The sequence below is a fragment of the Drosophila ananassae genome (assembly GCF_017639315.1).
Source record: "Drosophila ananassae strain 14024-0371.13 chromosome Y unlocalized genomic scaffold, ASM1763931v2 tig00000110, whole genome shotgun sequence".
NCBI classification, from domain to species: domain Eukaryota; kingdom Metazoa; phylum Arthropoda; class Insecta; order Diptera; family Drosophilidae; genus Drosophila; species Drosophila ananassae.
In genome coordinates this window covers 47,854-60,656 of record NW_025319067.1, presented here as the reverse complement: position 1 = coordinate 60,656, position 12,803 = coordinate 47,854, and the positions used below count along the sequence as shown (strand labels likewise).

The 12,803-nt window shown below is 43.3% G+C and overlaps 2 protein-coding genes across 2 annotated transcripts; both read right to left on the bottom strand.

Moving 5' to 3' along the window:
* Positions 1–2,543: 2,543 nt before the first annotated feature.
* LOC123258214 lies at positions 2,544–3,170 on the bottom strand. The gene has a single exon (XM_044718086.1). It carries the CDS (start codon positions 3,168–3,170, stop codon positions 2,544–2,546), a length of 627 nt encoding a protein of 208 aa, XP_044574021.1.
* Positions 3,171–5,722: 2,552 nt separating this feature from the next.
* LOC123258213 lies at positions 5,723–7,646 on the bottom strand. The gene is made up of 3 exons (XM_044718085.1): positions 7,291–7,646; positions 6,739–7,170; positions 5,723–6,245 (listed from the first exon to the last, which is right to left on the bottom strand). Exons 1-3 carry the CDS (start codon positions 7,644–7,646, stop codon positions 5,723–5,725), a joined length of 1,311 nt encoding a protein of 436 aa, XP_044574020.1.
* Positions 7,647–12,803: the final 5,157 nt, after the last annotated feature.

Below are 12,803 nucleotides of genomic sequence, written 5' to 3'. Positions count from 1 at the left end.
GACAGAGGGATAGTGGACACTATTGGTCCACTGCCAAAATCAGAAAATGGCAAGGAGTATGCAGTCACTTTAATATGTGATTTAACCAAGTATTTAGTGACTGTCGCTAAAGTAATATTAGAATCTTTTATCCTGAAGTAGGGTCCAATGAAGACGTATATTACGGACATGGGAACAGAATATAATAATCACTGTACACGGAAGTCCACGAGGTGACGACCTGCATGCCTTGGCGTGCGCGAGGAAACTCTATTTATAGCCGGAGAATTAAAAATGTTCTGTAAGAAACCGATCTAAATGAATTATATTCCAATCGAAAGGTATTGTCTCAAGTAGATAATTTTTGTCGAAACATATTTAAAAAGTTATTTGGTTTTGGGAGAAATTAGGGTGAAAGTAAACAAATTTTTAATAACTAAAGTGGGGCTGGTGGACACATTTTTAGTCGCCAGATAGAATGTATATTCGCATTCTAAAGCTAAATACGCGTCGATTGGTACCTCAATCGACCCGATCCGACATTTCATTCAGAAGTTATTCGAAATATTCGAGTTTTTCTTCTTCTTCAAAATGAAGCCAGTTGTCGGGTTGTCTGTTTGCACTATTTTTTTCTTAACAATCCTGAAAAAAAATTGGAAAATGTTTGTTACTATCATATGAGCAACTATTGTTCTACAACTTTTTGAAATACCTTAAGCTTTCGTCAAAAAATGTAAAAATTTTGTAAATTAAAATAATTAAGAAAGATATTGAAAAGAGCTTTTCACCGTCAAAATATCTATTTCACTTTCTTTGGGACCAAATATCTATATAGTACACAAAAAAAAAACGAAGAAAATAAACTTTTTAAAAAAAAAAAAATTATTTTTATGCTCGTTTGATCCTTTTTATATTGCACGTGGAGATAGCTTTTGAGATGACGCAACTTTTGATATATCGCTCATATCTGGCAAAATCTGGCAAAAACTTACAGGACTCAAGATATAGTCCTGTAAGTGCAGCTACCCATTTTGTTCAGCCTCCTGTGAAGCTTGCATTTACTTATACATGTGTGTGTTTTTGATTGCCAACTTTGCTTTTTGGAGTCTGCATATATTTTGTCAATAGCCTAAAAAATATGGAGTATATCTTTTCAGATTTTAGTTTATTTATTTAAAAAGAAAATCCAACTAAAAAAGGGCTTAAAAAGTAAAACATAAACTTTGACTCAACTAGGACTCGAACCCAGGCCCTCCATGTTAGGAACCACGACGCTCTCCACTCGGCCAACCTCAAACTTAGTTGCTTCAGGCAAATTTTGATGTAATTCTGCTTTGTGTTTCAGTGTCTCATGTCTTTATGAGAAGACTTAAAAATGCACAATTTTCCGAGTAGAAATGCAATTTCCAGTTATATGCATATAACTGATATAAATAAAACTCTGCTTTACTTAAATTACAGCCACCACCGTTTTTGGGCCAAATCATGTATTAAAAGCTATAAAAAAACTAGGCAAAGCAACTCCGCCAGTACTTTTCTAATATTTATTATTTTATATCGCACACCCAATATAAAGTGTTACATTCAACAATTGATTTAACTATAAAAACTGGAAAAACATTTTTTTTTAATTTGTATACCCTTGCAGAGGGTATTATAATTTTGGTCAAAAGTGTGCAACGCAGTGAAGGAGACATCTCCGACCCTATGAAAAAATATTCTTGTTCGGCATGTGCAAAAAAAAACAACAAAAAAATTAGGTACGTGCGGAATTAGAATATTTTTTATATGTAATTTTGTACACCTATATAGCATATTTTCGTCACTAAAATTGATATCAGATATTTTGGGTTTCGCAGGCAGGTTCGTCACCGGTTCTTTACCTCGAGGTTTCAAGAGGTTTTTTTATATGATTCAATTATAGACGATTTGTGCAAATATTTAAATATTGAAAATATTACATCCACAGCACACCACCACCAGACAGTTGGAACAGTAGAAAGAAGTCATAAAACTTTCAATGTGTACATACGATCTTACATATCGGTTGATAAAACTGATTGGGAAGTATGGCTTCAATATTTTGTCTTTTGTTTCAACACGACCACCTCTATGGCACATACTTATTGTCCAAATGAGCTGGTGTTTGGTAAAACAAGTAGCACTATATAATATAGATGACTATGCTAAGGAGAGTAAGTATAGATTAGAAGTAGCCCATAAAAGAGCTAGAAGAGCTGTTAGAAGCAAATAAGAATAGAAATAAACTACTATACGATCATAAAGTACGGGATGTAGTGATGATTAACTTTATTTATTGAAATATAAGTGCTGGCTCAATCGCTTGATTTCGCCATCTGTCTAACAAAGCAAAGCAAAAACTCACACGCCGAACTTGCAATCGACGCTTCTAGTTCCTTCTTCTTCTCTACATAAACTTATTGTGTGCCCAGTTTCCAAATCGAATTGTTAATTAATGCAGTTTTTTAGTTTTACAGTGACCGTTCATCAACATCCCGGCCTCCCCTGAAACACTGTTTCAGAATTTGGTAATAGGGCGAGCTTCACAATTGGACGGGTGGTTTCTCCAGTTGGAGTCCTAAGTCGTACAGCGCGGACCATTCCATCCTTCCCTGGATACGTTTCGATGACTCTTCCGAGAGCTGCTCCCATGCTGCTGGCGGGGTGTGAGAATCCTTAAGGAGCACGATGTCATCTTTGGCCATGTTGACCGATTTGTTCATCCACTTTGGCCGATGCTGGAGGGATGTAAGATATTCCATGTGCCATTGTTTCCAGAAGCCTTGCAGCATAGCTTGAGTCTGTTGCCAATAATCCAAACGGTTGATTGGTACAGTTGATAGATCGCCTTCTGGTACTGTCGTGTAGGGACGACCAATGAGGAAGTGTGCTGGCGACAGATAGTTGACCTCAGTGTCCGAAGTTGAGAATAGTGGACGTGAGTTGACCACAGCTTCTATTTGGGCGAGAAGTGTGTGCATTTTCTCAAAGGTGAGGACATTCTTGCCAATGACTCTATGAAGATGCAGTTTGACAGAGCGCACAGCTGATTCCCATTTGCCACCCCAGTGTGGTGCATGGGGGGGAATGAAATTCCAGTTGATTCCTTCGTCTGCCAGGGCCTTCAGCACGGTGTTGTTGTGTTCGTCTGACTTCAGAAGAGTTTGCATTTCGTTTAATACCCTTTTTGCCCCGACGAAGTTTCTCCCGTTGTCGCTATACATTTGCGAGCATTTCCCGCGGCGAGAGATGAATCGTCTGAGTGCCACCAAGAATGTGTCGGTTGTAAGATCTGTAGCCATTTCCAAATGCAAGGCAGAAGTGGCTAGGCATACAAATAGGCAGATGTAACCCTTTTCCTTGCGTGGATTTCGTCCCTTGTGGACATTGAGGGTGATTGGCCCGGCGTAGTCGCAGCCAGTGTTTGCAAACGGAAATGCCTGCCGAACCCGGACAGACGGCAGATCTGTGGCCTAGAGAAATATACTCTTGCATGAATTGTACATACCGTGAGTGCAGATCTGTGTCTCTATGTAGACGGCGCTCCACAGAAGTAAAGCCTTGGGTTGCTCCCTGCAGAGTGTCAGTGAATTGTGGATCTGCATCCTTGAATGGAAGCTCTACGGTGTATCTTCCCTTGGAGTCGCGTGAGTGCGTGGTTTGAAAATGCTCTTCAACCTTAACATATTCAGGATCATGGTGAGTGGTGATTTGGGAGTCCTCGATTTTCCAAAACCTTTGTAGAATAGCATGGATATCGACTGTAGACAAAAATGACGTGGTGATTGATGGATTTTGATACGCAATCGATGTGATAACCCATCCAAAGATTGTTGAAATAGCTATTATGTTGCCTTGTGCATCCAGCTTCCTGTTGCCGGTTAAAATAGCCCGGTGCCTAGTAGAACGTCTATAGGAGATGCCGAGTTGAATTCCGTGTCTGCAAGCGGAATCCCATTGAAGATCTCAAGCGCAGATGCATCAATGTTTTCCCTTGCCAGCGTAGATGTGATTTTTCCTAGAATATGAGCTTTTACTTGTAGCGAGTGATCAGAAACTCGAGACTTGATCGTGAGTGTGCTGAATCCCCTCGTGGTATCAGCCTTGATTGAAGAAATGCCGGAAATGAGAATCCGGCCAGGAGCCCGATTAAGACCCAGTGCCTTAATACAGCGTTCCGATACATATGATAACTCCGAGCCCGTGTCGAGTAGCACTCGGCAGCTTGTGTATGTGCCTTGAGAGTTGCGGATGTGTACCAATGCAGTTGGCAAAGTACATGTTCGTCCTACTTGCCCATGTGACAATAGGGTTGGCGTGAGTAGTGCCTGTGACATGTGACTCGCAGTCACCGATGTCGTGTCTGGATCGTTGCGATCGCTTGAAGACGTGGATGTGATTTGACCCTCGTTGGTCTGCATAGCATGCGTGTGTATGAGTGTGTGGTGTCTGCTGCCACACTGCTGACAGTTGTACTTTGAGCTACAGTTTGATGACCTGTGACCTGGTTTGAGATAGTTAAAGCAGATAGACTTGTGCCTTACAAAAGAACGGCGTTGGTCGATAGACAAACCAATGAATTGAGGACACTTAGACAGTTGATGCCCATCCGCATTACAATTCACGCATTTTGTCAGCGCAGCAGTTACCATGGCTCTGCTTGTCTTCTTGTTGTTACCACCCTGTCTCTGTACAGGATCGCTTTGACACAGCTCAAATTCTTCACATCGTGCATCCAGGAACTGGAAGAACTCTTCGACTTTTCGTGAATTTGAAGCACGGCTTGCATCTACCCATTTGCCGCGTGACTCTGGATCGATTTTGTTCAGCAATAAATGGATAACCCAGCAGTCTCGGTCCATATGGCCAATTGAGTCCAATGCACGGATGACCTCATTTGCACCATCTGATATGCTACGCAATATGGATACCTCTCCATTGTTAGTCGATGGTAGCTCCGTAAAGGTGTCCAACAGGTTGTGAATAATTTGCCGTGGTCGATCGTATCTTACCCAGATGTTGCTTGCTATGTACAGTGCTTATGTACAGTGCTTTGAAGGCTGGCCACTCCTTGTAAATGCCACCAAACGGTTTTATGTGTATTTTCGGTAATTCTGTCTCCCTTACTGGCGCCGCGGCGTCAGCCTGGGTTGGTGTTGTTGGCACCTGAGAGCGCTTGAGGGAAAACAAAAGCGCACGGGCTTTTATGTACTTCGCCTCATACTCGTCGTAGTCATCCGCAGGATCAACCCAGCCCTCGACGTCGTCAAGCACGCTCAGATCATCTCCGGCAAGTTCGAAATCATTCCAAACCTTGTCGAGCCTGAATAGCAGTACCTCCACGGCGTCAACGCCGATTGATGCGGAAGAGTTTTCTGCTGTGTGTAGCAGTTTGGTGAGGCTGGATTTGAGACGGCCCCTCACTCCCTTTAGCCGTTTGAGTTGTTCCATCGCAATGGTGCTTTACTTTACTAACAATAACGAATCTGGCTCTGAAGGACCAAACTTCCTATGATGATTAACTTTATTTATTAAAATATAAGTGCTGGCTCAATCGCTTGATTTCGCCATCTGTCTAACAAAGCAAAGCAAAAACTCACACGCCGAACTTGCAATCGACGCTTCTAGTTCCTTCTTCTTCTCTACATAAACTTATTGTGTGCCCAGTTTCCAAATCGAATTTTTAATTAATGCAGTTTTTTAGTTTTACAGTGACCGTTCATCAACATCCCGGCCTCCCCTGAAACACTGTTTCAGAATTTGGTAATAGGGCGAGCTTCACAATTGGATGGGTGGTTTCTCCAGTTGGAGTCCTAAGTCGTACGGCGCGGACCATTCCATCCTTCCCTGGATACGTTTCGATGACTCTTCCGAGAGGCCATGCTGCTGGCGGGGTGTGAGAATCCTTAAGGAGCACGATGTCATCTTTGGCCATGTTGACCGATTTGTTCATCCACTTTGGCCGATGCTGGAGGGATGTAAGATATTCCATGTGCCATTGTTTCCAGAAGCCTTGCAGCATAGCTTGAGTCTGTTGCCGATAATCCAAACGGTTGATTGGTACAGTTGATAGATCGCCTTCTGGTACTGTCGTGTAGGGACGACCAATGAGGAAGTGTGCTGGCGACAGATAGTTGACCTCAGTGTCCGAAGTTGAGAATAGTGGACGTGAGTTGACCACAGCTTCTATTTGGGCGAGAAGTGTGTGCATTTTCTCAAAGGTGAGGACATTCTTGCCAATGACTCTATGAAGATGCAGTTTGACAGAGCGCATAGCTGGTTCCCATTTGCCACCCCAGTGTGGTGCATGGGGGGGAATGAAATTCCAGTTGATTCCTTCGTCTGCCAGGGCCTTCAGCACGGTGTTGTTGTGTTCGTCTGACTTCAGAAGAGTTTGCATTTCGTTTAATACCCTTTTTGCCCCGACGAAGTTTCTCCCGTTGTCGCTTTACATTTGCGAGCATTTCCCGCGGCGAGAGATGAATCGTCTGAGTGCCACCAAGAATGTGTCGGTTGTAAGATCTGTAGCCATTTCCAAATGCAAGGCAGAAGTGGCTAGGCATACAAATAGGCAGATGTAACCCTTTTCCTTGCGTGGATTTCGTCCCTTGTGGACATTGAGGGTGATTGGCCCGGCGTAGTCGCAGCCAGTGTTTGCAAACGGAAATGCCTGCCGAACCCGGACAGACGGCAGATCTGTGGCCTAGAGAAATATACTCTTGCATGAATTGTACATACCGTGAGTGCAGATCTGTGTCTCTATGTAGACGGCGCTCCACAGAAGTAAAGCGTTGGGTTGCTCCCTGCAGAGTGTCAGTGAATTGTGGATCTGCATCCTTGAATGGAAGCTCTACGGTGTATCTTCCCTTGGAGTCGCGTGAGTGCGTGGTTTGAAAATGCTCTTCAACCTTAACATATTCAGTATCATGGTGAGTGGTGATTTGGGAGTCCTCGATTTTCCAAAACCTTTGTAGAGTAGCATGGATATCGACTGTAGACAAAAATGACGTGGTGATTGATGGATTTTGATACGCAATCGATGTGATAACCCATCCAAAGATTGTTGAAATAGCTATTATGTTGCCTTGTGCATCCAGCTTCCTGTTGCCGGTTAAAATAGCCCGGTGCCTAGTAGAACGTCTATAGGCGATGCCGAGTTGAATTCCGTGTCTGCAAGCGGAATCCCATTGAAGATCTCAAGATGCATCAATGCTTTCCCTTGCCAGCGTAGATGTGATTTTTCCTAGAATATGAGCTTTTACTTGTAGCGAGTGATCAGAAACTCGAGACTTGATCGTGAGTGTGCTGAATCCCCTCGTGGTATCAGCCTTGATTGAAGAAATGCCGGAAATGAGAATCCGGCCTGGAGCCCGATTAAGACCCAGTGCCTTAATACAGCGTTCCGATACATATGATAACTCCGAGCCCGTGTCGAGTAGCACTCGGCAGCTTGTGTATGTGCCTTGAGAGTTGCGGATGTGTACCAATGCAGTTGGCAAAGTACATGTTCGTCCTACTTGCCCATGTGACAATAGGGTTGGCGTGAGTAGTGCCTGTGACATGTGACTCGCAGTCACCGATGTCGTGTCTGGATCGTTGCGATCGCTTGAAGACGTGGATGTGATTTGACCCTCGTTGGTCTGCATAGCATGCGTGTGTATGAGTGTGTGGTGTCTGCTGCCACACTGCTGACAGTTGTACTTTGAGCTACAGTTTGATGACCTGTGACCTGGTTTGAGATAGTTAAAGCAGATAGATTTGTGCCTTACAAAAGAACGGCGTTGGTCGATAGACAAACCAATGAATTGAGGACACTTAGACAGTTGATGCCCATCCGCATTACAATTCACGCATTTTGTCAGCGCAGCAGTTACCATGGCTCTGCTTGTCTTCTTGTTGTTACCACCCTGTCTCTGTACAGGATCGCTTTGACACAGCTCAAATTCTTCACATCGTGCATCCAGGAACTTGAAGAACTCTTCGACTTTTCGTGAATTTGAAGCACGGCTTGCATCTACCCATTTGCCGCGTGACTCTGGATCGATTTTGTTCAGCAATAAATGGATAACCCAGCAGTCTCGGTCCATATGGCCAATTGAGTCCAATGCACGGATGACCTCATTTGCACCATCTGATATGCTACGCAATATGGATACCTCTCCATTGTTAGTCGATGGTAGCTCCATAAAGGTTGTGAATAATTTGCCGTGGTCGATCGTATCTCTCGTTGAGGCGCTCCCAAGCGTTGTCATATGCCGTCTCAGAAATCGGCAAATGGCGTACCAAACTTGCAGCCTCGTCCACGAGGAACGATTTTAGATAGTGGTACTTTTGTATCTTACCCAGATGTTGCTTGCTATGTACAGTGCTTATGTACAGTGCTTTGAAGGCTGGCCACTCCTTGTAAATGCCACCAAACGGTTTTATGTGTATTTTCGGTAATTCTGTCTCCCTTACTGGCGCCGCGGCGTCAGCCTGGGTTGGTGTTGAAGTTGCTCCTAGGCGTTCGAAAAACTCTTGTTGTTGCTGCACTAAGCGAGAAATAGCGTCGTTGTTAGCTATTGAATCTCCTTATGCATGTCTCGTTGTTGTTGGTGTTGTCGGCTCCTGAGAGCGCTTGAGGGAAAACAAAAGCGCACGGGCTTTTATGTACTTCACCTCATACTCGTCGTAGTCATCCGCAGGATCAACCCAGCCCTCGACGTCGTCAAGCACGCTCAGATCATCTCCGGCAAGTTCGAAATCATTCCAAACCTTGTCGAGCCTGAATAGCAGTACCTCCACGGCGTCAACGCCGATTGATGCGGAAGAGTTTTCTGCTGTGTGTAGCAGTTTGGTGAGGCTGGATTTGAGACGGCCCCTCACTCCCTTTAGCCGTTTGAGTTGTTCCATCGCAATGGTGCTTTACTTTACTAACAATAACGAATCTGGCTCTGAAGGACCAAACTTCCTATGATGATTAGCTTTATTTATTGAAATATAAGTGCTGGCTCAATCGCTTGATTTCGCCATCTGTCTAACAAAGCAAAGCAAAAACTCACACGCCGAACTTGCAATCGACGCTTCTAGTTCCTTCTTCTTCTCTACATAAACTTATTGTGTGCCCAGTTTCCAAATCGAATTGTTAATTAATGCAGTTTTTTAGTTTTACAGTGACCGTTCATCAACATGTAGATATATCAGTAGGTGACCAAGTTTTATTAAAAAACGAGACAGGTAAGAAGTTAGATCCTAAATATACAGGTCCGTATATGGTAACGGAAATAGGAGATAGAGATAACATCTGTTCAAAAGGATAGATTAAAAATCTTTATTTCATAAATTGACTTAGTATGGCCATACAAAGACACACATACATAGATAAATAAATAAACATATTTTTTAATAATTTCATTTTCTTTGACTCTAACAACATAATACAAAAATAAAATAAATTAAAAAAAAAGTATATATTAATTAGAAATTTTTATTATAAAAACAAGAAGGTAAATCCAACTTCGGTCGGAGCCGATGTTGAAATACCCTTGCAGTTGAGTCGCAGTCCGCTAGGTGGCGCCACGCATCTTATATTATTAGATATATAGCAGATCGTATATAGTCGGCCGATCCTTATGAAATTTGGCATATTGATTTATTTTGCCAAAAGAGTAATCTGTGCCAAGTCCCAACCCTCTAACTTAAAAAACACCAAAGTTATGGCATTTCCGATCAATCCGAAGTTATACGGCAGCTATAGGATGTAGTCGACCGATCCCGGCCGTTCCGACTTATTTACTGCCTGCAACAGAAAGAAGGGTGTATGCAAAGTTTCAACTCGATAGCTTTAAAACTGAGAGACTAGTTTGCGTAGAAACAGACAGACAGACAGACAGACGGACATGCTCATATCGACTCAGGAGGTGATCCTGATCAAGAATATATATACTTTATAGGTTCGAAGATGTCTCCTTCACTGCGTTGCACACTTATGACCAAAATTATAATACCCTCTGCAAGATTGCAGGATCGGGAGCCTTCACGGCTGGAGCAGCAGCCACCTTGGCAGCTGCAGACGGCGGCAGCAGCGATGCGGACGACCTCCCCCCATAGGAAGGGTGCAGGCTAGAGTCAAGAATGGAGTCAGACCTGGGCGCTGACTTAATCGGCAACGGTGGATGGCAGGGGCACTGATGAAACGCAATTGGACACGTCCTGGCTATCGTGATCGTTGTTAAGGTTTCGCTCCAATTTCAAATCCTGAGAACCCGATTGGATGTCGCGGTCCAGCGAAGAATCCTAACTGCATGAGCGACGATTTACCAACAGACCACCATGCACTTTCGTAGCCTCTATGGTTGGTTTTGTCAATGACGGAGCAATGGGACCAGTGGTGCCATCGAGACGAGTGGTGTGTTCAGGCACCCTCATGGAGTACCTTGCCATACCCACCTGAATATCAACGTGCACATCAGCGGCAAGCTGGGAGAACTTCCAGAATAATTCGCTCCCAATTTCACTAGAGCTCAATCGCTTTAACTCATCCTGGAGTGTGGTGAATTTCTGCTCCAGTACCATGATGGTCAAATCGTCCTTCTGCACTGCATGCTTGACCTTATTATGCAAGGCTTCAATCTCCTGCTAGGTCACCTCTGCTCTTCGCCGCAACAGCCTTTCCCTGCTTGCAGGAACCGAGGCACTAAATACGTCTCCAGACTTCATTACGTAAGATTTTGTGCAATGTGCAATGTAATGGAAACAACAGCAACAAATTTTCCTTCACAAGGTTCCCTTTATGCACTTTAATGATCACAAATCAACCTGGCGCAATCACGTCGGGGTCACCAAATGTTGAGCTATTAGCGTTTTGATAGCGGCCGAATTAATAGACAAGGTTCAATTTTATAAATCAATTTATTATGGGTCAATTTAACCCCAAAACAAATTCCGCGGCCGATCCAAAACAATGCCGAATAACAAGTGCATAAAACCTAAGAGCTTGCGCAGAAGTTCCACCAAAGCTCCCAAAGTACATGCGCTACAAAAGAACAACAAAACGCATGCGAATATGCGAGAAACAAAGATTATGGAACAGCTGATAACGGGCAATTAAATAGAAATAGAGAATTAAATAGAAATAGTTATAATATTTGATGCTGGCACAAGTCCCAACAAATTGTATTACATGTATTTCAGGGTCCACGAGCACTGGTGAGTCTTTTGTGACAGCGTGTTTGGATAGTCAACGCCCAGGAAGCCTGCAGTCAGATAGTACAGTCAAGCATTCACTGTTTTAAACGCAAGCCTCATCTGATGACTCAAACCATGGAAGATTTACCCCTAGATCGAATCCGTCCTTTCCGCCCATTTTACATATGTGGCGTTCATTTCTGTGGCCCAATTGAGACGACATTCAAAATTCGAAGTAGGCCACCCTACAAGTCCTAAATGGCCCTTTTTGTATGGGTTGCGCCGAAGGCAGTTCATTTAGAAGTAGTTTCTGATTTGTCAACCCTATATGCACACTTAGTAATTTGATCCAATCAATATGCATCGGCATGTCGCAATATATAAACCCACTAACCTATTGACACTCCTATTAATATCACAGGCCAACAGCAAAAAATATCCACATATAATTTCAACTGCTCCATAACCTTTAAGCTCCCCTGAACCAAAGTCCAGAACAAACATAGGTTCATTTCAAGAATTATATGTACTAGAAACAATGATGGTCATTGCCATTACACGGCCTACATAATTCAATATATGGTAAATTTTGATAAATTTCTTCTTTTAGGTGTACCGCGGAAACTGTGGGTAATGGAACCTAAGTTTTTTTTGGACTTTGGTTCAGGGGAGCCTAAATGTTTTTTTTTTTTAAGCTTGGTTTTATTTATTGGATCTTTTCTTTATGAGTCTAACAATAAGGTTGCAAATCTTAAAATAATACGTTATCTAAAAGTTTAATTTAACTGAATAGAGACTACATGGTCCTAATAATTAGCGCTGGATTGGAAGGTCGTTGCGGTGTAGGCGGGAACTGCTAGAAATTATCGTGAGGGCTCTCGCGAGATGATTTGGATGTACTGATAGCCTGTTGTAGTACTTTGTTGTAATTTGTGCTATCTCTTCTTTGACGAGTGGTACGTCAAGGTTCCTGTGAATGTTTGCATTCCGAACGTACCACGGTGCCGCGGTGATGGTTCTGAGAATTTTTGACTGTGTTCTTTGCATTATATCCACACTGCTGTTACTGGCATTCCCCCACAACTGAGAGCCGTACATCCTGATTGGTTTCAGAACTGAGTTGTAAAGGAGTACCTTATAGTCCAGGCTAAAGGGCGAACGGCTATTGATAAGCCAGTGGAGGTGGCTGGCATTGAGCTTTAAATGAGTTCTTTTGGCTTCAATGTGGCTGCGCCAAGTAAGACTTCTATCGAGGTGTACGCCAAGATATGTCACTTCATTTGCTACCGGAACCACTGTGTTGTTTAGAATAAGTGGGGGGCAGTCTTGCCTATTAAGTGTGAACGTTACGTGTTTGCATTTTTGTTCGTTAACTTTGATTTGCCAGTCGGATAGCCATTTCTCCACTGCCACCAGGTGTTTAGCAAGTTGTGCCGTTGCTTGTTTGGGTCATCTCGATCGGCTTAGGATCGCTGTGTCATCAGCAAAAGTGGATGTGGTGAGTTGCATGCTCGTTGGGATGTCCGCAGTGTAGATAAGGTAGAGTGTTGGTCCTAACACGCTGCCTTGAGGAACTCCGGCACTGATGATGTAATCATCGGACATGGCAGCATTACATCTTATTCAGAATTTCCTGT